At 50.0% G+C, this 26,592-nt stretch overlaps 1 protein-coding gene across 1 annotated transcript in view; it reads left to right on the forward strand.

Annotated features, from left to right (window-relative positions):
* The window catches only part of Wdr27 (WD repeat domain 27), a 106,516-nt gene extending 86,483 nt beyond the window's left edge, over nucleotides 1-20,033 (forward strand). Inside the window, exon 25 of the mRNA XM_090337806.1 lies at nucleotides 19,827-20,033. Within this exon, the coding sequence (XP_090193932.1) occupies nucleotides 19,827-19,877 (51 nt within the window). The 3' untranslated portion in view covers nucleotides 19,878-20,033. The remainder of the gene's footprint in view (nucleotides 1-19,826) is intronic.
* The last annotated feature ends 6,559 nt before the right edge of the window (nucleotides 20,034-26,592 follow it).

The following is a 26,592-nucleotide window of genomic DNA, read 5'->3' on the forward strand; positions in this document are numbered from 1 at the left end:
AGCTCTACCACTTGAGCCTCAGCACCATTTCTGACTTTTTTCTATGCATGTGGTACCAAGGAATCGAACCCGGGTTTCGTGCATGCTAGGCAAGCACTACCACTAGGCCAAACTCCCTGCCCTCAAGAACTCATTTTTAAATTAAAGTAGCCTCAGATAACTCCAGAACCTTGGCATTTTCACTGGACATTTGACAGGAGTCAGAAATTTTACATAAAGTTTTCTTTCCTAAGATCCACACAAACATCAGAATGAGCCAGCTTGTGTCTGTAAATGTGTGTGTGTGATCCTGCTACAGTATATGAGTTGCATCAAACCTGCAGAGTGATATGATACCTTTACTATGTTGAGTCTTTGAATACAAGAAATGCGGTTTGTCTTTGCCTTTCATATTTGTTTTATCAGAATTTTCTAATTTTCAGCATATACATGCTTTATCTACTCTCTAAGAGTTACAAATAAGATTACCATTTTCTTTAGAGTGTTGTAAGTAATCCTGGTTTTCAAGGTGGCTCCTGCAAACTGTGTGTTAAGATTCAGTCTTGTGACTTTGGTGACTATCTTTTCCCGTTCTTCATGAGATGGCCTGGGATGTACCCTGTGGGTAAGCGGAGGTGTGTACATGGAGCCTTGTCACCTCTCTGATGTGTGTAGATTTCACTTCTTGCTCATGCTTCCTTCTGGTGATGGAACTTGACCGTGGTGCAGGCAGAGCGAGTGTTGAGTGGACGGCTGCTTCTCCTTTCCATCCTGGGCTTTTGATGTCCGTGTTAGGGTCAGCTGTCAGTATTTTGCCCACGTTGTTTCTCCCGTTGAGGTAACCCCCTCTCTTCCCCACCCTGGGAGTATTTACAGTAAGTGTGCCTTAGACTTTTTCGGGCTTCTCTTTGAGGCTGGAGTGCCAGTGGAAAGCCTTGCCTGTCTCTGAGCTGGTTTCCCGATGGCTGGCGAGGGATATCAGAGGCTGTGTTTCGGGGAGACCCCTGGAGTGGAAGACGGACCTGCGACATTTTAGTGTAAGTGTGAGCATGTCCTGATGTACTCTCAGTCATCTCGTCTCTTGGAGTAAGATCAAAGGAGGGTAATCACAGTCGTCTGAAGCCACTGCCAGGATGCTTCCTCCCCCCCTCCCCCCCCCCCCCCCCCCCCGCCAGCCCAGGAAGCAGGCTGCTGCAGCACCGGGATCTCGTCGCTGTGTTGCTGTGCTGCATCACAGTGACATGGGCAGAGTGAAAACCCCACCATCCATCTTCCTGAATTTAGTTTTTGTTTAGCAAAACATGTAATTATTTTCAGTCCCTTGGTGTGATGGTTAATGTTGCTTGTTAACTTGTGACTGTGCTGGTGTTTTTCAGAGGAGGGGACATCTTTCTTCTAAATGTAGTACCATCCCAGGGGCCGAGGGCCATGGGCATGGGCAGGGAGGAGGAGGAGGAGGAGGAGGAGGAGGAGGAGGAGGAGGAGCAGGAGGAGGAGCAGGAGCAGGAGCAGGAGCAGGAGAAAACGCACCTGCGAAGGCATTCTCTTTGTCTCTCTGTCTTTTTCTCGTTCTCCCTCCCTCCCTCTTCTTCCTTTTCCCTCCTTCCTTTTTCCCCCTCTCCCTCTCTCCCCCTCCCTCCTCTCTTCCTATGTGTCTCTCCCCCTCTCCCTCTTTCCCCTCTCTCTCCTCCTCTCTTCTCTCTCCTCTCCCTCCCTCTCTCTCCCCTTCCCCCCTTTCTCCCCTTTCCCCCTCTTGACCCTCTCCCTCCTCTCCCCCCTCCCTCCCTCCCTCCCCCACAGTGTCCAATCCCAGAAACAAGGGGATCAGATGCCATACTAAAACACTTGATACCACAAATGAAATAAAAAATCTTTTCTCCCTTAAGTTGTTCCCTTCAGATATGTGTCACAGCAACAACAAAAAAAATCCTGACTAGCACAAAAGGTTATTTATGTTAAAAATGTAATGAGGGCCGGGAGGTTGGCCTAGTGGTGGAGTGCTTGCCTAGCATGCATGAAGACCTGGGTTCCATTCCTCTGTACCACATAGAAAAAGAAAGCTGAAAGTGGTGCTGTGGCTCAAGTGGCAGAGCTCTAGCCTTGAGAAAGCCCAAGGACAGGACCCAGGCCCTGAGTTCAAGGCCCAGCACTGGCAAAAAAAATGTAATGAGTTTAAGTGAATTCATAAGTAATTTTGTTTTATTTTTCACCTTCCTAATGACTCACACAGATTAAAAACTTTTTGAGATCTTTGGCAATTTTTTTTAAAGCTGAAGTATGAGACCAAAGGTTGTAAGCACTGAATTTGGCCTTAATCCCATATTCTACTTCGACACTTCTCTCAGTTGCTAATTTTTCAGATTTATCCTCATGAAAGTCTTGGTTGCGTTGTTCTGAGTGTGGGCCTGGAGCCCACATTGAAGCAGAGGGTGTGGTGGTACCTGCTGCCGTGGAGAAGGGAGGAGGGTCAAGAGTTTGAGGCTGGCCCAGCCAGGTAGGTAAGATCTACCTCAGAAATGCAGCCCATCTATCCTCAGTGCCACAGGGAATGCTTAAAATGGGAAGAGGCATGCGGAAGCGTATTGCTTGTCACCTGGATTGAAGGAGGATTACCTCGTAGCCTGCCTTGTACCCAGGTGACCATGCCGTGCTGGGATATGCAGCTCACCCTGTCAGTTTCCACTGTTGAGTTCCTCTCCTGTCCCTTAGCTGTGCAGAGCCAGACAGGAGCTCAGCAGGGCCCACACAGGCCTGCTTTCCACCAGCGGGGTTGCAGCCTACCTCCAGTGGGGTCGGAGTGTATCCTGAGCTCGGGGTCTCATACTCTCTTCCGCATTCCATTTTCTTCTCAGTTCACCAAGTCTTTCCACTCTGGAAGTTAGTCTGTGCTGTGCGCGTTGCTCATAGTTGTGAGTAGAGTGAGTTCTCAGAGATGCCTCTTATTATGACTTCCTGTCTTTCAGACCTCAGGTCACAAAGCCTTTCTTCGGAGACTATCTCTGACTAGACACTTAAAACTGCTTCCCACTGTTTGTTATATTCCTCGTGATTCTCTGGGGTGTTTTTGTCTGTCCATTTTTCATTGGCTTTTGTTCCCAGGAGCACATAAGTAACTGTGACACTGGAAGTCACCTATCTTGTCCAATGCCAGGGAGGTGACACCCTGTAACTCCCTGGTCTCCCAGTTACCAGAGTGGCAGTGCCACTTGAGGAAAACAAAGCCAGGATACTCGGGCACTCGTCTCCTTACGTGGATGATGAGCCCAGAACTTCACCTTTACTCCCTTGAGTCATGATATCTTATATTCGGGGATTAGGTCTCTCGGGCATGATGGAGACTTACGGATGGACTTCTGAGAAGTGACCTCTCTGTCTGTCTGCTGGGCGCTGTCCCTGAGCTCTTCAGCTCAAGGCTACCGTCCTATCCCTGGAGCCACAGCCCCACTTCCCGTTTTGTGGTGGTTAATTGGAGATGTCTCGGGAAGTTTATTGCCCAGGCTGGCTTTGAACTGCGATCCTCAGATCTCAGCCTCCTGAGTAGCTAGGATGTCGGGCATGAGCCACTGTGCCGGGCTGCTCTTAATGGGGCCGAGTCCACAGAGGCATTTCCTGCTGAGCCTGTGCAGCCTCACTTCTGTCCAGTGGATACAAGCCTGTGTAGGACAAAGCTGTTTTTTGTCCCTTCTCTTGGGCTGTATCCTCCTTTTCCTACCTACCAGGCCTTGCAGGACACTGGACAATCCCCCAGGGTGAATGCTCATGACCAGACAGACAGCTAATGGTGGAGTCGTAGGCTCCCAGCAGGGCCGTGGTGGGGGTAGGACTGTTCAGTCCATCTGGGCCCTGGGGCAGCCTCGGCTTCAAAGCAAGGGGAACTCCTCGATAGCTACTGCCTTTTAACTTTGACTTTGATTTCCATGACTTCTTGTGGATTCTTAAGCAAAAATGAGGGGCCAGGAGCAGAGCCTCGTGGCAGAGTGCTTGCCTAGCATGCAGCCTTCGTGAGTGGCCACGGCTTCTCCCACTGGAGTCGGGGTGTTGCCTGCCGTGTGTGGACTTCAGACTCAGTGACAGGCGCCCACGAGTCCGACGGCCTCAGTCTGACTGTGTTGTAGCTCTTGAGCGCGGGCCATGGAAGATGGTTTGCATTATGTTTAACGGCTGTTGACCTAATACTGGCGGGCGGGGGATATTTGTTCCTGATGGTCTGGCAGGCGCTTTGGGTCTGCGAGCTCTCACTGCCGCAGCCCCAGCTCCGAGCGCTGCGGTCACACTGCAAGAATGTGACAGTTGGACCGCGATTTTAGTTCTGCTTCATTTCTTTGTAAATGATTTATAAGTCCAGCTTGGAAATTTATCTTAGGGTGAGCTGCAGCGTTTCAGTCATACTCAGCACATAGGATTCCTGTTACACATGGGTTCTGTCATTGCAGTGCTAATGAGATTCCTGAGTCACAGAAGAGTGCTAGGGCTCCTTCAGAGATGAGCAGGGGATAGCGCAGAACGAGAGGAAGTCAAGGGGGAGAAGGCACAGCAGAATCTTCTGCCTTGGCTCTGTCTGTCCATGTGCAGATGCAGTGCCTTTGTGTGTGTGTCCAGGAGTTCTGGTGATTCACTGAAAGACACGGAACTACTCAGAATTAATGAAGACAAGAAATATCCTTAGCAGATCTGTAAACAACTCAGTATTTTTGTGTTAAGTTTAACCTGCAGATACAGAAAAATGCTTATGGGGTTATGGTATTTTGATTTCATATATAGTATTTTTAAGTGCTTTTTATTTTAAAATAATACGTCCTGTTTTGTAAGATGGAAAATATAATGATACAACACAAAGCAAACAAACAAGAGGAAAAGGAAGGATGGCTTTCACTGCTGACTCCCTGGGGTGCTGTGGTACTCCCTGACCACAGGGGAGAGCACGTGTGCATCCCACAAGCGTGCCTACACACACGCGTGTGCACACACAGGGAAATGAGATCCTATTGCAAATACTGCTCAATTGATGTATCACATGATTCTGTCTTGTGGATGCGTGTGCATGTGGGATGCACACAAAATGATTGACTGTTGAGCTATAGCAACACTGCTGGTGTGTGTGTGCGTGTGCATGTGTGTGTGTGCATGTGTATGTGCACGTGTGTCCTGGAACTTGAACTCAGGGCTTTGCATACTGTCCTTCAGCTTCTTTACTCAGGGCTAATGTTCTGCCACTTGAGCCACAGCTCCACTTTCAGCTAATTAGAGATAAGAGTCTCAGGGCTTTCCCGCCCACGCTGGCTTGAACCACAGTCCCTTTTTCTGGTGGTTAATTGGAGATACGAGTCTCGTGGATGTTAGCACCCAGGCTGGCTTTGAACCACGATCCTCAGATCTCAGCCTCCTGAGTGGCAGAGGAGGTCCCACATAACAAAGGAGTTTATGAACACAGTGCTTCTTGATCAGTGTGTGTGTGTGTGTGTGTGTGTATCCATCCTGGGTTCTTTACTAAATTCTGCCTTTTTCCTCTCTTCATTGGTCTACCCGTCTCCCTATGGCCCTATCCTGTCTGGTGCTTATTTTCATTCCTAATTTTAGTGATATCTTTTTTCTGTTTTACTATTTCTAAATATGAATTATAATATTATTTATAATTGTTTAATGTACTGTTCAATCACATAAAAAGTAAAAGATGGATTTATATTTTGTACTCTTTATTTTTCTTTCTTTCTTTCTTTCTGTGCACTTGAATTATCTTCTTGTGTCTTTCTAGGCTCCCGGCAACATGTGCCACTGGGTAGATGTGACAAGAGGCCCTCTGAATGCTGGTCTTTGGATGCTTGAAGGGTGCAGGGTGACTGGCCTGGCCTCTTCCAGGACTTGAGTGTAGCCTTTAGCTGCCTTTGGACATTGGTCTCTGGGTTCTGGTGGAGGTCAGCTGCTGACTGCATAGAAGGCCCCATGGCGGTCAGTGCCCTGCCTGGTGTGTCCTCGGGAGGACACGCAGATTCCTTTACGTGTGATCTTGTTATGCACACTGGAGATTCCCAGCAGGTGTGGGAAACTTTCAGGGGTCACCTTCTCAAATACTCTCTCCATTCCTTTCTCTACTCTCTCTGCTGGCCCCCAGGTTTGTGTGTGTCACGAGGGCTTTTCCTTCATTTTCCCCCAGTCCTCAGATTGCATCTTCCATGGATCTTATTTCAGCGTTCATTCCCTCTTCATCTCACTTCCGTAACTATGCTTAGACCTTTCAATGATTATTTTGGTTATTGTATTCTTCGGCTTTGGGATTTTTGTTTTTCTTTTTTCAAATTTCGTTTTGTTATTTATATTCCCTCAAGTGAATTAGTATCTCGCCCAGATTTCTTTCAGTTCTTTGAATCTATCCAGAGGAACTTATTTATGGACTTAGTCTAGAAATTCTGATGTTATCTTCTGGAGCAATTTCTGTTGTTTTCTTTCTTTCTTTCTTTCTTTCTTTCTTTCTTTCTTTCTTTCTTTCTTTCTTTCTTTCTTTCTTTCTTTCTGTGTCTTTGTATGCTTCCTATTTGCTTGGTTTGAACAATATAAAATGGCCACTCCAGAATGTTTATTGTTATTACTACTTGTGATAGGTGATGTAGTAACTTAGCAACTTTTTTTTTTTTTTTTTGGCCAGTCCCGGGCTTCAGCTCAGGGCCTGAGCACTGTCCTTGGACTTTCTCAAAGTCAGAGCTCTACCACTTGAGCCACAGCACCACTTCTGGCTTTTTTCTATGTATGTGGTACTGAAGAATCGAACCTGGGTCTTTGTGCATGCTAGGCAAGCACTCTACCCCTAGGCCAAACTCCCGGCCCACTTAGCAACTTTTCTAAACTAATTCAATAGTCCTCTCCATCTTTGTCATTTAAGGCCATTGAAGCTTTGGTTCAGTTAATGTATTGTCAATTAGTGACTGGACAGAGATTTCCTTAAATGTTTAGAAACACAAAATTCCCTGTCTTTGCCAAGGACCTCGCTGTGTGAGCCTGTGTGTGGGCCTGTCTCTAGTCTCCAGCCTTGATTACTTCCTTACAGAGCTTTGTTGCCAGTCATGGGTCAGAATGCTGTGCCTGCTATATCTTCCCTTCATATGCACCCAGCTCTGGGCACACGCAGGGCCATTCAGATTCCCAGAAATGTGAAAGACGTTTCAAGGCCTTGTTGATTTGGTTTTTCCCCAAACTTTAACTATTGCCTAGAGAGCAGCAAGGAAAGCATTGTCCTCGCAGGCAGCAGCCTTAGCCGTGGATTAGCCTTAAGTCAAGGGAGCAGACGAGCCTTGCTTGGTCTATGGGTCGGTCTTCCAGGGAGGCATTAGGTAGGGCATAGTTGATGGAGAAGATTCCTCAAGGTGCTTCTTCAGTGATGTGCGCGATCTGGGAGGGGGATTGGGAAGGCCGTATCCCTTTGTTAGAGTTCTTTCTGGTATGTGTCATTTCAGGTGTAACTTTGAATGGTCTTTTAAAATTGACGTTTCTATGTTGACATATTCAGAAATATTATGGTAATATATTTGTAGTTTATTTTTTGGCAGCAATAAAACCAGAAAAATTTCATTTAGTAATAATTTATATTAAGACTTTGAAACTAAGAGTTAGGAGGCTATAGTAGTACATAGTAAAATAAGTTTTAGCATTGAAATTTTAATTTAAGATTTACTTAATAGATCTGCTCAAGGTAAATCATTTGACAAATGTAATTATTTCGCAAGTTTGGGTTTTAAATTGTAACTGTGTATCTTGTTTTTATGATGAAGTTACTAGCATACTATGATATAGTAATATAAAACAAACCGTCTTGGATTTGTGTTTTTTTCTTTTTTTTGCCAGTCCTGGGCTTGAGCTCAGGGCCTGAGCACTGTCCTTGGACTTTCTCAAGGCGAGAGCTCTACCACTTGAGCCTCAGCACCACTTCCGGCTTTTTTTCTATATGTGGTACCGAGGAATCGAACCCGGGTCTTCATGCATGCTAGGCAAGCACTTTAACCACTAGGCCAAACTCTGGGCCCTTGGATTTGTTTTGCACAAACATTATGTAGTTTATTTTTTATATGCAAATGTAAATTCTTACATGTAATTTATTTATAGTGACAGTTTTATTCCTTTTAAAATTCTTTCAGTTTGTGTGTGTGTGTGTGTGTGTGTGTTTGCCAGTCCTGGGGTTTGAACTCAGTGCCTGGGCACTGTCCTTGAGCTTTTTCGAGGCTAGCACTCTTCCACTTGAGCCATAGCACCAATTCTGGCTTTGCTGAGTGTGTGGTTCTGAGGAACTGAACCCAAGGCTTTGTGCATGCTAGGCGAGCACTCAACAATGGGGCCATGCTCCAGGACCCTCTCGTGTGTTCTTTACTGTGCTGGCTAAACCTCCCAGACAGGACTGAAGGCCAGTAATTAGTCTAACAGGAAACTGTTGCTCACACAGTTATTTTATTATGTCTTTGTGATCATCTTTTTCAAGAAATTATTTTACATGTCTTACTGTGTAAGCATGAATGGTAATGTTTCTGTAGCTCTTTAAATGACCACTTTTTTGGTAGTGGCACATTAGAACAGTGTGTTTACAACTATAAAAGCAGGCTTCTAGGAAAAAGGTCAAACTTTGTCTTACTGTAATATCCTTCTAGAAGAATATATTTCAGAGAACATATATGCACGTGTATTCGTCCATACATGATTCTTACAATAGTCCTGATTGGTTTATTGGGACAGTGTCATTTCTTAGTTTTCTCTACTTATTTATCCTGAGATAAAGTGAGTCGGATGTAGTCTTGGAAGTTGTCAGCACTCAGACCACGGAGACCACTGGGCAGTTTTCCAATTTGTGCACTGTCTGGTGGGCAGTTCTGAAGCCGCTGTGGGGTACAGTGTGGCCGGCGGCTCGACGCCTGCCTGCAGCTCCTAAGTTGGGCGTGAAGGTGGCTCACGGGATTCTCAGTGCCACTGCCGTGCCACAGGGCAGGACCTGGCCCTGGCAGACGCCCTCCAAGTATTAGTCTGGACGACGAATGACTGTGCTTTCTGTGATTATGTTTTAGCACCACCCCAAAACCTCCTTTTTAAGTGACTTTCGGAGTATTATCCTCTGTTCCTAGATGGTCTCATGTAACACTGTTGATTTCTGGAAGTTTCTGTCTCTAGATACATGTGGTTATATCAGAGTGGATGGGGAGACTCACTTCCATCTCCATAAGGGCCCAGAATTAAATTCTGGACCAGAATTAAAAGTGTGGTCACGGATACACTGATGCTTTTTCATCTAGAAGCAGACACCTATACCCCTCCCTCGGATCCTGCTTGTTGTGTGACCACGTGTGACAGAAGGGCCTGGGTAGTTTCCCTGGCCCAGCCATGAAAGCCGCCCAGCCTCTGCTCCAAGTGAAGGAATATGAGGTCTTAAAATGGGCCCCACTGGGGGAGGTGTTGAGCATCTCCCGGTGGGAGGTGCGCTGAGCTGCCCTCTGCGTCCCAGGCCATGCCGGTGATGGCCGGCCAGGGGCGGGACTTGGCACAGAGCTCATCCAGGTCCTGACCCACAACAGGACCAAGGAGAAAGCAATGGCTCCTACATGACACCTCCCTGTTTGGGGAGCTTGTAGTACAATAGGAAGTAATGGGAACATCTCTTTTCTATTGTATTCTATTGTTGGGGGGCTGTATGGAGGGGTTACAGTTAATAACCTTGTCAGGTAGTGGTACAGTACTTCTTGTTCATTGTCCCTTCCCCTGTTTTTCTCCCGTTTTCCCTCCCCTCCCCCTCCCTTTCATCTTGTTTTTCCCCTTCCCTTCCCTATTTCAAATAAATATTTTCTGTGTGTTCTTTACTTCACTCAGAAATATTTTCTTAATCTATTTCCATTTCCTTGGCAGTTGGTGTCGACTTCATCTATATTTTGGCATTGCTGTTTCTATTGGCTTTCATAGTCTGCTTTATAACTATTCTGTTTTCTGCATTTTTCTTGAGGCACGAAGCATGGCCTGTCAGTATAAGATGATTTAAGCCATTATGTCTAATACTTCACGACACAAGAGTAGATGCCACGTAGCTCCATTGCATTCTAATGTCAAACTGCTCAGACTTGCAATGCTAAAACATTCGAGGTCTGAACGAGGGCCTGAGCTTGCTTACTCTGCTGCTAAGCCTGAACTCCAGCTCTTCTATTGCCCTGGTTACTTTTTAAATTATCTTTTTGTTTTCCAGTCCTGGGACTTGAACTCAGTGCCTGAGCACTGTCCTCGGGTTCTTTTTCTCAAGACCAGAGCTCTACCACGTGAGCCTCAGCACCACTTCCGGCTTTTTTCTACGTATGTGGTACCGAGGAATCGAACCCAGGTCTTTGTGCATGCTAGGCAAGCACTCGACCACTAGGCCAAACTCCCGGCCCCCGGCTTTTGTGTGTGTGTGGGGGGGGGGGGGTCATAGAGCTTGGATCTCGGCCTCGGCACTGTCCCTGAGCTCTTCAGCTCACTTCTGGCTCTTTCTGTGTATATGGAATTGAACCCAGGGTTTCATGCATGCTAGCAGGCACTCCATCACAGGCCATACTCCCAGCCCCCTTTAAAATTATCTTTAAGTAGTTATACCCAAGAGTTGTCTTTCGCTGATGAACCCAGTCGCCTGTTACCTTGACAACATTCTCACCATCCCTCCCAAGCCCCTTCTTCCCTCACCTCCTCTTTCAAGTACCATTGCCAATGTTTGTTTTATTGGCCTTTGAATTAGCCTTTGTAAGGAATTACTGTACAACTATCCTGAGTACTCCCTGAATCTACCATAATTCAGTAAATCCAGTTGTGTACATTTGTGTACCTCCCAAAGCGTTTGCTTAAATATTTACAAATGAATTCTAGTTTCCACTATGAGAGAAGCACAACCTTTGTCTCTCTGGGTCTGATTTATGTCCTGGGTCCTTTCTTTTCTTTGTGAATGATGCAGTATTCTTTCTAATGAGTGAGTCAGATTCCATTGTGCCTACACAGCACCTGTTCTTGATGCAGGCCTCTGTTGGAGGCATCTGGGCTGAGTCCGTGTCTTGGCTATGGAGAACAGTGCTGCAGTGAATGTGGTTGTGCTGGTGGCTTTACTGTGTCCTGGTTTGTAATCTTTTGGATAAATGCCCAACAGTGGACTTTCCGGATCATATACAGGGTAGTTCTACAGTAGGTTTTTAAGGAACCTCCATAGTGCTTTTCAGAGTGGTCAAACATGTTACATTCCCACCAACAGTGTAGGGCGGGGTTCCCTTTTTGCCTGCATCTTTACCAGTGTCTGTTATTTGCATTCTTTTTTTGGGGGGGATGTCGGTCATGGGGCTTGAACTTGGCCTAGGCACTGTCCCTGAGCTCTTCAGCTCAAGGCTACCACCATATCCTTGAGCCATGCCCCACTTCCCATTTTCTAGAGGTTAATTGGAGATAACAGGCTCAGGTCCTTTTGTGCCTGGGCTGGCTTTGAACCCTGATCCCAGATCTCAGCCTCCTGAGTAGCTAGGATGGCAGGCGTGAGCCACCGCACTTGACTGTTGTTTGTGTTCTTGATAATGGCCATTGTACCTGGGGTGGGGTAGAATCTCAGTGTTGTGTTGCTTTACATGCTCCAGAGATGGAGAGCATGTAATTGTGTATCTGTTGGCCTTTTTTTTTTTTTTTTGAGGTACAGTGTTGCTTCCTGCCAGGCTCTTCCCCTTTGAAGCGTGGTAGGCATGTGCTGCTTCACCTAGGGGCGTTCCAGTGGAAGGCTCTCAGAAGCAGTGCTTCCCAGGCGGACCTGTAATCATGATTGTCCTCATTCAGCCTTTCAGGTAGCTAGGTTTATAGGTGGGGGCAGCCGGCACCCATTCAGTGATGTGGTTTAAATACAGTCTTTAAGTGGCATCGTTGAAATCTGGCATACGAATCACCTGGATGAGAGTGGGAAGAGTCATTAGTAAACATTTCTTATTAAATATTTCCTAACTTTGCTATTACTAGTTACCTCTAACTTAAGGCAAGGAAATGGATTGATGTAATCAATGTAATTTGAAGTGTCCTTTGGGTTCCATGATACTTCTGTTTTTTTATTTAGATTTTAAAATTTAATTTAGTTTAATATTTAAAATTTTCCAGGGTCTCAAATTATGAGCAGGTTTGGAAATAGTTGGCTTTTTGGCTTTCTGTCTTTCTTACTTGAAAATAGTCTAAACAATTACTTGCTGAATGAGAGCACAAAGCAATACCATGGCAGCCTGGCCTTTTGTAGGGTTAATCCAGTTACTGGTGAGAAAGCTTCCCGATTCTCTACACTTACAAATCTGGCGGGAATTGGGTGTGAACTGTTGGGGAATAACATGTGAGGCTTGTCATTTTCTCTCCTTAGGGGCAAACAAGCAGCCAGGATGAGTCAGTGATTTATGGTTGGATAATTTCTTAATTTCTAAAGAGTAAAGCAGCAGAATGCCTTGCGTAGCTAATTTAATAGTGGCGTTGGACAGCAGAAGGTCACCTGAGTCACTGTTGTTCCCCTCCACACTCAGCGTGGCTTTGAAGGACGCAGGCCCGGCTGGGTGTGTGTGCTCAGCTGGGGCCCAGCCCTGCGTCCGTTACCGAAACATACACCTGGGTAGGCCATGGTACAAGTACAGAGGCAGCTGGGGCCAGGGTTAGTGCAAAGGACGCTTGCAGAGATGTGCTCCCTCTTAGTATGCTTCTGTAGGTGTGCTGTAACATTTTGTATGGGAAGGAGTGTGTCTCTCCTGAGCGGTGAGACGTGGGGTGACGTGGGGCACAGTGGTGTGCTTTCCGTGGGCTCCAGACAATGACCACCAGGGGTAGGATTCAGAAATCACGAAACCAGGCCACGGAATGGCCGGCACAGCGAGTCCTCGGAGTGTTGGATCACTTCAGGTTCTGTCAGCATGGTAGTGGACTAAAGCTCAGAGTCGCTCAACGCTGTGTAAGACGGGAGATTTCAATGACCTATGGATCGTGACACAAATCCTGTGCCCTTCCTGGGAGTCCAGATGTCTGGCGTGTGGCTGTTCCTCTCTCTCATCAAAGGGTGACAGCAAGATTAAAGTGGAAGACTGGAAAACGTTAGTGCTCGGACGTTTTTCAAGTGTCGCCAGCTGCAGTGTGGTCAGTTGTTAGAGCTGATTCATGATTGCACCGACAACCAGAAGAAACGTGAAAGTGCAGGTGAGCTCTGCGGACTTCCAGGAGCTCCGTTGATCACCTCGTCGCTGGAGAGCCCGCGTGAGCTCGCACCCTGCCCTGCCAGAGCAAGCTTGCGGCTGGTTGGTGCCTGGTTCGGGGAAGGAGGCCCCTGTGCACGTCCAGGGTCAGTGGGGTGTAGAGACGCAGACCAGCGGCGTGGGGTGCGGGTGGGTGAGATGGGGGTGCACGCTCCCAGGCTGCACCATGGAGCAGGGCGCCCTGCAGGGCTCCTCAAGTTCCTTCCCAGCTCGGGCACAGGTCCTCATTCGTCGCCTGGAGGCTTGCCCAGGACCCCTGGAGCCCGTCTGCGAACACCAGCCCTTAAGGTCAGATCCCCTGGAGTGGAGGTGGACGATAGGCACCCAGATTAACTTCCCTGCCCCTTCCCACTCTAGTCAGAGACAGCTCAGAGGAGAGCAGATCTTCATAAGTAAGTGATGGGCCCCTCATTGGAGTTGACCAAGCTGGGATAACTCTAGAGAACAAGTAGGCCTGCCTTTGATACTGTCTCTACTCCTTCCCAGAGAGCAGCAAGGGGTTTTGTCACCCACTGCATGTCACAAGTCAAGTCACAGATGTAATATCAGTGAAATGACATGGCAGCATTTGCTATATTTCACGTGAGATTTTGTGGCACACTACACAGGATGAAATGGAAGATACAGTTTTCAATCACTTTGCAGAAATGTGCTACCTAAAATAATTTTCATGAAGTCCTCAGCAGATTACAGCACATGGAAACATGGCTTCTCTCTGCACAGAAATCTACTACATGTCTTAATATTTAGTGAAAATATTCTCACAAAACTCAGTGGAGTTGCTTCAGGGAAATCATTCTACACTCATCTTCTGCTTGTGTCTTGTCCATCTGTCCATCCCTCTGTCCACTCATGAACCTGTCGTACTTTACCCATCTCTACACATGTACAACTTCAGGTCAAGCATGCTGTAACTCGTCATTTCTTTTTTGTTTTTGGTTGGTCATGGGGCCTGAACTCTGGGCCTTGGCACTGACCCTGAGCTCTTCAGCTCAAGGCTAGCGCTCTACCACTTGGAACCACAGTGCCACTTGCAGTTTTCTGGAGGTTAATTGGAGATGAGTCTCATGGACTTTCATGCTCAGGCTGGCTTTGAACCTCAATCCTCAGATCTTCTGTTTCCTGAGTAGCTAGGATTATAGATATGAGCCACTGGCACCCAGCCCTTTAAAAAATAGAACATTTTTAGGGGCTGGGAGTTTGCTCTAGTGGTAGAGTGCTTGCCTAGCATGCACTAAGACCCGGGTTCGATTCCTCGGTACCACATACATAGAAAAAAGCCAGAAGTGGTGCTGAGGCTCAAGTGGTAGATCTCCAGCCTTGAGAAAGTCCAAGGACAGTGCTCAGGCCCTGAGCTCAAGCCCAGGACTGGCAAGAAAATAAAACATTTTAAAATAGTTATTAAGAGTGGCACACAGGGGTTCCGGCTCTGTACGTTGGGTCATGAGTGCAGTGCCTCTTAGATGGTGTCGCTTTTACCTTCGTTTTCCCCTGTTTCCTCCCTCCCACCCCACCCACAATTGTCCATGGTGTAGATTGAGTACAATGACGGCTTTTTGTTGCTAACATCAGCATGACAGCGTGACAGGGACAGCATGACAGGAAACCTGGGCAAAAGAGCTGGGAAAGGAGAGAGAAGATAGGAAAGGGGCCACCGGGGCTCACTGGCTTCTGAACCCCGAGCTCCCAGGAGCAAGCTTTAATATTACTTCAGTTCAGTATGGGGGTGATGAATAAATGCATGTGCAGAAAGTAGGGTATCTACCTATATTGTGGTTGCAACCATTAACGAGGTGTGGTTTGTGTACTTGACTTGGAATCCCAGGGAGCAGAAGGGAGCGATAGACATTCTAACCATAACCCAGGCGTTCCTCTTGGCTCCAAGGTCTCGTCTGTGAGCGTCCAGGCAGCTCCTGCGTAAACGCTTCAGTTAGTCACGTATGCATCCGTCTTGCCTTGACTGCCCCAGCTTTTCAGTCTCTTCTGAGTGTTGTGGAGGTGGCCTCCAACTCCTCCCCCTTTCCTGGTCTCACAGCTCTGCTCCAGAGTTCCCTAAGTGTTTTCTCACCCCTCCTCCTCCCATGCTGTACCCTTCTTTTGTCCCTCCCCCCAATCCCAAGCAGCAGCAAGAAACCCAACAATAAAACAAAACTGGTTCCATTTCCTAGAAATCATTGGATAAATAGGATTTTAGATGTTCAGAGAATTTATGCTTTTGGGTTCTTCCCTCGGTCAGTTTCTGTTTGTATACCTGGTGTACTTTAGATCTAGCTTCCACAGATGAAAGAGAACATGCCTGTTTGGCTTACTTCACTTTACATAACTCAGGTCCGTCCATTTCCCTTCAAATGGATGAATGAAATTCCACTGAGTTCCAGGGCCGCATCTCTTGATCTACTCGTCTAGTGTAGGACATCCCGGCTGTTTCCGTAACTCGGCAGCAGTGAATGTGGATGTGCCTGTGTCTTTACAGTATCTTGACTTGGGTGGACAGATGCCCAGGAGTGGTCTGGCTGTGTCAGAGGGGAGATGTGTGTTTAGGGTTTAGGTTTTTTTTTTTTCTTGTCAGTTGTGGGACTTGAACGCTGAGCCTGGACATTGTCCCTGAGCTCTTCAGCTCAACGCTAGTGCTCTACCACTTGAGCCACAGTGCCATTTCCTGTGAACTGGAGATAGGAGTCCTACAGACTTTTGTGCCATGGCTGACTTTGAACTGTGATCCACCAATCTCAGCCTCCTGAGTAGCTGGGATGACAGGCGGGAGCCAAGGCTGGGCAGCTTAGTTGTTTTGTTAATGTTGTTTGTCTGCTTGCTTTTTGTATTTTTGCCAGTCCTGGGGCTTGAAATCTGGGCCTGGGTGCTATCACGGAACTTTTTCTCCTCAAGGCTAGCACTCTGCCAGTTGAGTCACAGCACCACTTCCAGCTTTTTTCTGAGTATATGGTACTGTGGAATTGAACCCAGGCCTTCACGTATGCTAGGCAATCACTCTGCCATTAGGCAACACTCCCAGCAGCATGTTGAGTTTTCTGAGGAATCTCCAAACTGTCTTCCAGAGTGGTTGTGCTAGTTTACATTTCCACTGCCACCCTTCACTTGGAATTAGTGTTTGTGTTTGCTCAACAATGGTTGGGTCTTATGTTAGATCTGGTCTTCTGCTCTGCGTCTCTCTTCATCACATCTTGTGTTAGATCTGGTCTTCTGCTCTGTGTCTCTTCATCACATCTTGTGTTAGATCTGGTCTTCTGCTCTGCGTCTCTTCATCACATCTTGTGTTAGATCTGGTCTTCTGCTCTGCGTCTCTTCATCACATCTTGTGTTAGATCTGGTCTTCTGCTCTGTGTCTCTTTTCATCACATCTTGTGTTAGATCTGGTCTTCTACTCTGTGTCTCTTTTCATCACATCTTGTGTTAGATCTGGTCTTCTACTCTGTGTCTCTTCATCACATCTTGTGTTAGATCTGGTCTTCTGCTCTGTGTCTTTTCATCAGATCTTATGTAGATCTGGTCTTTTGTTCTCTGTCTTTTGGTTGGATCTTGTTTTAGATACAGTCTTCTGCTGTCTGTCTTTTGATTGGATCTTGTGTTAGATGTAGTCTTCTGCTCTCTGTGTTTTAGTTGGGGAATTGAGCATTCTTTGGAGAAATATGCCATGTTTCCTGCCATTTTGTTGTGTCCCTATAGTTGCTTTCTTCCTTCTCCTGTTTTGCTAATATAGACCTCTAGTGACTTCATTCTTTGCCATGTTTCCTTGACCTTGGTTGTCCTCTTCAGAGACTGTGCTTCCCATTGGCATCCTCTGCCATTCTGGTTCAGGGCTCACCTGTCACCCCATTTCCATCCAACATTTCGGCCTGGTTTTCTCAGTAGTATGTCCAGCACCCTGTAGCAGGGCTGCAATTAGGAGTTGACTGCTTGACTTTGACATTTAATGGCTTTTAGGCTGAGATTTCATGGGAGAGACAGGTTGCTACAAACAGGTTTAGATTAATGGGACAAGGATGCATTCATGACTAGAGTTTAGTTGAAAATTGACTCTTTGACTCTGGCTTTTGATGGCCTGATGCTGTGACTGCCTGGTGCTGTGGGCCTGGAGATGTGATGGCCTAGTGGTGTGACGGCCTGGTGATGTGGGCCTGGTGCTGTGACGGCCTGGAGATGTGACGGCCTGGAGATGTGGGCCTGGTGATGTGGGCCTGGAGATGTGATGGCCTGGAGATGTGATGGCCTGGAGATGTGACGGCCTGGAGATGTGGGCCTGGTGATGTGGGCCTGGTGCTGTGACGGCCTGGAGATGTGATGGCCTGGAGATGTGGGCCTGGTGATGTGGGCCTGGTGCTGTGACGGCCTGGAGATGTGACGGCCTGGAGATGTGGGCCTGGTGATGTGGGCCTGGTGCTGTGACGGCCTGGAGATGTGACGGCCTGGAGATGTGATGGCCTGGAGATGTGACGGCCTGGAGATGTGGGCCTGGTGATGTGGGCCTGGTGCTGTGACGGCCTGGAGATGTGGGCCTGGTGCTGTGACGGCCTGGAGATGTGATGGCCTGGAGATGTGGGCCTGGTGATGTGGACCTGGTGGTGTGACGGCCTGGAGATGTGGGCCTGGTGCTGTGACGGCCTGGAGATGTGATGGCCTGGTGATGTGGGCCTGGTGATGTGGGCCTGGTGCTGTGACGGCCTGGAGATGTGACGGCCTGGAGATGTGGGCCTGGTGATGTGGGCCTGGTGATGTGATGGCCTGGTGGTGTGGGCCTGACACCGTGTCATGTCATTGCCTGATGCTGTGACGGCCTGGTGATGTGACACGTTCATTGTCTAACCACGTTTCTGAGTTATAGGTAGGTAGACCAGGTGTGTGACAGGCCTGCTTTTACACTGCCTGGTGGCTGCTCAGTCTGAAGTACTCAGCAGGAGGTGCGGCCATGGGGGTGTGGCCGTGGGGTATGGGGTGTGGGGTGTGGCTGTGGGGTATGGGGTGTGGCTGTGGGGTGTGGGGTGTGGCTGTGGGATGTGGGGTGTGGTTGTGGGGTGTGGGGTGTTGGTGTGGCTGTGGGGTGTGGCTGTGGGGTGTGGGGTGTGGGGTGTGGCTGTGGGGTGTGGCCATGGGGTGTAGTTGTGGGGTGTGGCCCTGGGGTGTGGCCCTGGGGTGTGGCTGTAGGTGTGGGGTGTGGCTGTGGGGTGTGGCCGTGGGGCGTGGCCGTGGGGTGTGGGTGTGGGGTGTGGCCGTGGGGGTGCAGGGGGGGTGGGGCGAGGGCTGGGTGCACCCTTCAGAACAGGATTAGTGCAGTACTGGGCCAGCCTAGCCACTGAGTGAGGTCAAGGCCAGGCTGGGCGAGCAGAGTCCTGCCCAGCTGGCGCCCGCAGAGGACGCAAGGCCAGCCTGCTGCATGGAGTTCTAGAACCCACGGGAAGACACAGACACACCACCACAGACTGCCGTGGATCCAGCCAGGCGTGGATGCTTTTTCTTTGTTGCCTCGTCTTTCTCCTTCTCGGTTCAGGAGTTTGGAAATGTCTGGGAAATAGTTTCGGCTGTCTTGAGAGCCTCCCTGAGCTGGTGTGATCCAGCTCTAGGGCGTCAGGCATGAGTCATCTGGAGTGGTGTTCTGCAGGCCAGGTTATTTAGAACAGATCTACCTCACTCGAGCACATCCAGAAGGTACGTGGTTTTCACAGTGTTCTCACCGGTACAACCCAGGTGAAGACACATTTTAAGGAGACGTGACATGTGTGAGTGAAAGATTATTTGGGGACTTGTACGTATGTACAGTTTTGCTCCCATATGAAATAAAACTTTTGGTTTTGCCATTGAAGTATGAACTGAGTTTTCCCTGGAGCAGTATGCGCCTCAAGACCTCCCTACTCTGCAAATATTGATTGTGTACTTTGTCCCCTCACTCTGGGCCCCGATGGCTTCTTGCATGCTGTATGCCCACCGCTGCGTGTGCCCCAGTGTGCCCCGTGTCCCCCGGTCTGGCCCTGGGGGTGACACGGGCGCTGCCTGCCATGCACACCTCTTCACAGCGAGTTTCCTGAGCCTCTCAGCCTGCTCCATTCTGGATGTCACACGACTTTCCGCCTGACATCCTGAGGCATGGAGAGCGGTGCTGGGGCCGAGTCTCCTGGGATCCCTTTTCCTAGGGGAGGAGGGCCTGCTCCCAAGGACTGGGCGGCCCTAGTGGTAACCCTCCCTGGAGCACCAAGCCTGCCCACCCCAGGTCCTGCTGGCTGTGCGTGGCTTGTTCTGGAGTGGGTGAAATGGGCCAGGGTCAGAAGAGCTGACAGTTCAGCCCTTCCCCTAGTGCTCACACGCCTTCAGTGACTCCAGATTCTGCCAGAGTGGTTCAGGGGGAGAAACAGAGCCCTGGTGCTTCACCCAGCCAGTTTCCAGTGCCCTGTCCTGTGCTTTGCTCATCGTTAGACTTGGTTAATAACATGCAGACATGAAAGAGGGTGTCTTGTTACCTGTGTTCAGTCTAGACAGATAAGTGGATCTTACTACCTGGTGCACTGCGCTCTGTAATCCAGGGCATTATGAGTACGGGAAGTACACACACACGTGAGTGAGTCTCCATTCACGGGAGTGGGGAAGTCACATGTGCTGTTTCCATTGCAGCTCGCCACGGCCACCTTGGATGGAAAGCTTCAGCTTTTTCTAGCTCAGTGACGGCGTCCGGGTCAGTGCCAGGTGTGAGAAGGACAAGAAACCCAGCTGCCCACCAGTCCTTCCCAGCCTCTCCCTGCAGGCCTCCGCCCCGGCTGTCTCGCCCTTGGTGGGCTCTCCTGGCCTCCCTGGGAAGTGGAAGTGGCACCTGGGCCTTCTGCACAGACTTACGCAGGAACATTTTTCAATAAAAGATAGTCCCTTATTTGTTTTGTGACTAGACCTGGAGGGGAAGGACAGAGGAGGAGAAATGAGATCAGAATTCTCTTTGTGCAGTGAGAGTGAAGTGGTCTGAGTTACTTTTGTGTCGTGGTGGCCCAGTACCTGAGGGAACAAAGCTTTTATTCTGTTTCTTTTGGCTCGTGGTATCAGAGAGTTCCATCCAGGATTCTGTGGGCCATGTGCTTGCGGGAAACATGCCTGCAGCGGTCTGCTCCCCGTCTGCTGGGGAAGAGGCAGAGAGTGAAGGAGGAGTGTGCAACAGGACACGGGCTCAGCAAGGCCTCGCCTCCCGAGTGCCCAGAATCTCGGAGGTGAGGGCCACCTGCTTTAGCACATGAAGCTGCATGGCTGTGGTCACATTCGGACACCTGGCTGCACGCGAGGTGGCTTCCAAGGCCATCGCCCTCCGAGAGCATCAGAGTCCAAACTCGCTCTGAGACTTGGAGAACCCCCTCCAGCACTCGGCAGCACCCACTGGGGGAGCGAGGGGGCCCACGCCCGGAGGACAGCGTGAACTGCTGTGGCTCCAGCGGCTAGCTCCCCGTCCTGACCCGGAGGTCTTGCTGTCGGCCCACGGGCTGCTCCAGGGCGGCTCCACAGATGGTTTCATGCTCCTGAACCTCAGCACCGCCCCGTCCGTGGCGGTCGGTGGAGCCGGGGGAAGCACGTCCAAGGGGCCTCCCGTCCTCCCCAGGAGCTCGCGGCTCTGCTCCTCATGTCTGCCACTGCGGCCCTGCCCATTCCCTTCTGGGGACGGCCGTTTCCTTCTTGTCCACGGCTCTCCACGTGCTCCTTTTCTGGCCACTGTGTATAATTTAAAATCTTTTCCCTCCTTATTTTCTCCCTTAATGCAGCCAGCAGTGACCATGCCACAGCCCAAAGGGTGGGCTGTGTGACATTTCCCCCATGGAATTAGGCATTGCTTTCACATTCTCCCCTATTCAGCCTCGGGACGCAGCCAGGACGTGCACAGAGGGCTGGCCCTAATGGGACACGAGCAGACTGCAGTCCAGGTCCCTCTGAAACCACGCCAAGTGAGCCTTGCCGTCGGCATTCTCGCTGACACTGGCCGGCTCTTCCAGCGTCTCTGACTGCGCTGTTCTTGCAGAGCTCTGAAGTTTCTCTGGCCTGCTGTGCCACACTTCCAGGTCCCTCCGGCAGACCAGGCCACGTGGTTGGGGCCTCGCTCCAGTCCCTGGCATTCCCTGTAAAGAGCCGAGGAAGCAGCCCCAGAGAGGAGCGTTGTTTTTAACTCATGGTGTCCGAGGACCTCCTTCTTGGGCAGAGCGCATAATGGTGGGGGGTGTGTGGAGGTACTGGTGTGGGGTGAGATGGTGGTGTGTGTGTGTGTGTGTGTGTGTGATGTGTGTGGTGTGGTGTGGTGGTGTGAGGTGTGGTATGTGGTTGGTGTGGTGTGAGGTGTGGTGGTGTGGTATGTGTGTGGTGTGGTGGTGTGGTGTGTGTGGTGTGTGTGGTATGTGGTTGGTGTGGTGTGAGGTGTGTGGTGGTGTGAGGTGTGGTGTGTGGTTGGTGTGGTGTGAGGTGTGATGTGTGTGGTGTGTGTGGTGTGAGGTGTGGTATGTGGTTGGTGTGGTGTGAGGTGTGTGGTGGTGTGAGGTGTGGTATGTGGTTGGTATGGTGTGAGGTGTGGTATGTGGTTGGTATGGTGTGAGGTGTGGTTGGTGTGGTGTGTGTGTGGTGTGGTGGTGTGGTGTGTGTGTGTGTGTGTGATGTGTGTGGTGTGGTGTGTGGTGTGAGGTGTGGTATGTGGTTGGTGTGGTGTGAGGTGTGGTGGTGTGGTGTGTGTGTGGTGTGGTGGTGTGGTGTGTGTGGTATGTGGTTGGTGTGTGTGTGTGGTGTGTGGTATGTGGTTGGTGTGTGTGGTGTGTGTGTGTGGTGTGAGGTGTGGTATGTGGTTGGTGTGGTGTGAGGTGTGGTGGTGTGGTGTGTGTGTGGTGTGGTGGTGTGGTGTGTGTGGTATGTGGTTGGTGTGTGTGTGTGATGTGTGGTATGTGGTTGGTGTGTGTGGTGTGTGGTGTGGTGTGAGGTGTGGTATGTGGTTGGTGTGTGGTGTGGTGTGAGGTGTGGTATGTGGTTGGTGTGTGTGGTGTGTGTGGTGGTGTGATGTGTGGTATGTGGTTGGTGGATGTGTGGTTGGTGTGTGGCGTGGTGGTGTGAAGTGTGGTTGGTGTGTGGCACGGTGGTGTGGTGGTGTGGTGGTGGTGGTGACGCTGTACCCCTGCCCTCCAGGGGAGAGGGACAGTGATGTAATCAGCATAGTCACGGGACCCGCCTCACCTCCACCTGTCACCGTGTGACCAAGGAGGATGACGGCTTTGTCGCTTTTGTCCTGGCACTTTCCAGCTGTGACAAAAGCAGTGTCACAGGAGTGTGGTGGTGGGGTTTCATCCAGACGCTCAGGACAGACTCACCAGGTGGAGTGGCGCGGGCCTGTTGGGGTCTGCAGGGGACCAGGTGGCCCCGCCACGTCTACACGGCAGTTGGGGAGGCCGGGGCCCCTCCCTGTGCTGGCGGCCATGGCGGGTCCAGTCTCCACGGCATTTGGATGATAAATGATTCATATCCTGTGTCTGTGTCATGCGTTTGCACAACCTTGGCACACGCATAGGTTTGAAGACATCAAAGCAAGACTGGCTGTGGGCGGGCCGGCGCGAGCCGCCCTCCTCATTTCTGACGTGGCTTTCCAAGCTTTCTTTGCAGATGTGGGAGCTCATTCTTCCTCTTAGCCTGAAGGAGCTGCCTTAAGTGGGAGGCCTGTGTGAGTTCCCTGCCCTGCAGGGGGCACACGTGAGCATGGGTGACGCACGTGTTGAGTGCACACAGGTGTGAGCGCAGGCCATGAAGGTGAGCAGCAGGGATGGGGCATGGGGGTGGGGAGGGTGGCGGGGAGGCTGTGGGCACAGCAACCCAGGAATTCCACCTGTGCCAGGGAGGCTGTCCTGCACTGCACTCCGCCCTGCACTCCGTCCTGCACTCCGCCCTGCACTCCGTCCTGCACTCCGCCCTGCACTCCGCCCTGCACTCCGCCCTGCACTCCGTCCTGCACTCCGCCCTGCACTCCGTCCTGCACTCCGTCCTGCACTCCGTCCTGCACTCTGTCCTGCACTCCGCCCTGCACTCAGTCCTGCACTCTGTCCTGCACTCTGTCCTGCACTCTGTCCTGCACTCTGTCCTGCACTCCGCCCTGCACTCAGTCCTGCACTCCGTCCTGCACTCCGTCCTGCACTCTGTCCTCCACTCCGTCCTGCACTCCGTCCTGCACTCTGCCCTGCACTCTGTCCTGCACTCCGTCCTGTACTCTGTCCTGCACTCTGTCCTGCACTCTGTCCTGCACTCCGCCCTGCACTCCGTCCTGCACTCTGTCCTGCACTCTGTCCTGCACTCCGCCCTGCACTCTGTCCTGCACTCCGCCCTGCACTCCGTCCTGCACTGGGCGCGGTGGTTGTGGCCTCACCCTTCCTCTTCCTGGGGAAAGGTCTGAGGACATGGGAAACCAGACACGTTGCTCTCAGAGGAGCTTCCGGGAGGCAGGCCTGGGAAGGCAGGGTCCACGGCCCTCCACACGGCGCTGCCTTAGAGCGTACACGTGGTGAGGAGGGCACCAGGCGAGCTGCAGCGGAGAAAATGCCGTGGACACACACTCGGCAACAGGCTGAGCAATCGGGAAAACGGCTCATTCACAGCAGCTCCGAAATAATAACAGATACCTGGGCCTGAAGCTAACCAAGGAAGAGAAAGACCTTCTCAGTGCGAACTATAAAAATGTGAAGAAGGAAATGAAAGAAGGCATCTGAAGACAGAAACACCTCCTATGATTGCAGATTCACAGAAGTAATATCCTGAAAATGGTTTTTATACCCAAAGCAATCAAAGCAATTCAAAGGTTCATATGCAGGCACCAAAAGGCTGAGCAGCAAAAGCAATTCTAAGTAAAAACCACCACTGAGTAAAAAGCAGCCCCACAACGCCAGATTTCAAATTACACTACAAATGGCACTGACACACACACAAAAGAACAGGAGAGTACATAGCTACACCCAAAAGAGACAAAAACATCCACTGGAGAAAAGGCCTCTTAAGCAAAAGGTGTTATGTTACCTAGTTATGTACACAGACTCAGAGCACATAGTTAGTACTGGACACCCAGGGGCGCCCACTCTACTTGAAAATCCACTGTAGGGTGAGAAAGTGCTACAGGGGCTGGGATGCAGCTCAGCGGCAATGCACTTGCCTAGAAGGTGCAATGTCCTGGGCTCAATCTCTAGTACCAAAAAAGACACACAAGAAACTGCCAGCTGTGTACCAGTGGCTCACACCTGTAATCCTAGCTATTCAGGAGGCTGCGATCTGAGGATCAAACTCAGCTCAGGCCTGCAAGTCCATGAGACTCTTACCTCCAATGCACCACCAGAAAACTGGAAATGGTGCTGTGGCTCAAGGTGGTAAAGCACTAACCTGGAGCTGAAGAGCTTAGGGACAGGGCTCAGGCCCAGAGGTTAAGCCTTATGACTGACAAGAAAGAAGGAAGGAAGGAGAGCTGCTAAAGGAAATCAAAGGGAAAACACTGGAAAATATATTTAGGCATAGGTAATTCATTTTCTGAATAGGCCTAATGCCAGGAAATAATAAGAACTGACACATGGGGCTGTGTTAGGTTGAAAAGTTTCTGTGAATCAAAGGGAACAATGCTCAGAACCAAGAGAATGCACCGCATGGGAGAAAATTCCAAGTGGTGACTCAGAGGATGAATGGTAGAATATACAAAGAAGATTAAAAAACTAAAATTGAAAATTAGATTTAAAAATAAGCAGCCAAAGAATAAACAACCAATTTAATAAATGAGCAATCATCAACTGAACAACGAATGCTGGCAAAGATCTAAGAGAAAAGAAGTCCTCACAGCCTGCAGGTAGAAGTACACGTTCATGTAGCCCTGTGGAGCGCAGTATGGATGGAGGCTCCTCAGTAAAAACGTCCGTCCCTGCCATGCCACTCGGGTACAGATAAGAAGAGGTGAAGAGCGATATGTAGGAGAGATACTTGAATACCTGTGTTTGCTGCAGCGCTGCTCATGGTACACGAGTGATGCAATCATCTCAGATGCTAAATAACAAAACACCCTGATAACATAGGCATGCACACAAATACATGTGATTAGCTATCTGTAGCCAGGCTCCAGGACACGCAATGCCCATTGTTTTGTTCTCTGCTGGGTCTGAAATTCCTTGGTCTACTTTGCCTTTGTTACCTTAGTTCCTAATTTCTGAAACTCTTCATCAACTGCATTCAGCCCATATGTATGTGCACAGTCCTAAGGAATACAGAATTATACTTCTACCAACCAGAGGGAACTTAAAGAAAACCAGGACTTGAGGACAGTTTTAGTAGTTCTGCTAAGTTTTATTTTGGTTGGAAGGGGGTTAAAATTATGAAAATCACATTTGAAGCTCAAGCTTTGATAGGTCGTTAGTCAGAAGCATCCAGTCTCAAGTTTGCAATGCATTCCCGGGCTCCTGCCAGCAGGACCTCCTGGACAGGACCGTTTAGCAGAGAGGATAGCGTCGTGTCCTCTGAGACGTGGCTGCAGGATCGGGGTCTTGCATGGCTCCAGTTACCCACATCTCAGAAGCATGAAGCCATTTCCACCTCTACGGAGAATGCGACATTCGGAAAGAAAGAATGAACTGCGGAGAAGTCGTCATGTTGCCAAAGAGATGAAGAGGCATTTCACTTGAAGTATCAGTAAGCACACATTTCTACTTTTTCATTGCTCCCGTGCAAACCTAACGCCCCTCATATTTATCCCGACGTAAGAGGTTACCAGCTGTGGAAAAAGAACCTGTAACCCTAAGAGCAGCAGCTCCCTTCCCTGCAGTGCCCGCGGGCCAGGGGCGGCAGCCGGGGGAGATGGGCTGGCTCCCGCAGGCTGGAGCGGCTCTGTGCTCCCCACATGGAAAATGCATGCGGAGCGCAGACTTTCCAGCCCTAATTCAACAAGTGCCGGACTCCGGGCAACCCCCAGCTCCCGAATTCCTGGGAGACACTGGCCACTGCACACGGCACCAAGCTTTCAGAAAGGACAACGGGTGCGGGAGGAGAGGGAAGTCTCTGCACACAAAAGCTTGTTTCGCACGGTGGTCTTGCCATTGCCCATATCGCCCCTTCAGTGGACACGGACGCAACTGTATGTTGGGAGAAAAATGACACAAAGCAGTGTTCTCTTGCCTCATGTAGGCCAGAATCTTGCCGAGGGAAAAGGTGACCCGCCAATTGAGGCAAGAACCTGGTTGGTCTGTCCAGTGCAGGCGGGCTGGGGCTCCTGGAGCAAGCTGTGTGGGGCGGCGGCTCCGGGCCCAGCTTGGGGGTGGGATACAAGTGAGGACCCTGCCCTGGGTTAGGTGAGGTGGGGGCTGCGTGTCCCGGCGGAGGGGGCGCTGGGTACCGGGGGCTCCCGTGCAGGGCTCTATGGGTACCA

Source organism: Megascapheus bottae, chromosome 8, assembly GCF_031878675.1.
Source record: "Megascapheus bottae isolate mThoBot1 chromosome 8, mThoBot2.hap1, whole genome shotgun sequence".
Lineage (NCBI taxonomy): Eukaryota > Metazoa > Chordata > Mammalia > Rodentia > Geomyidae > Megascapheus > Megascapheus bottae.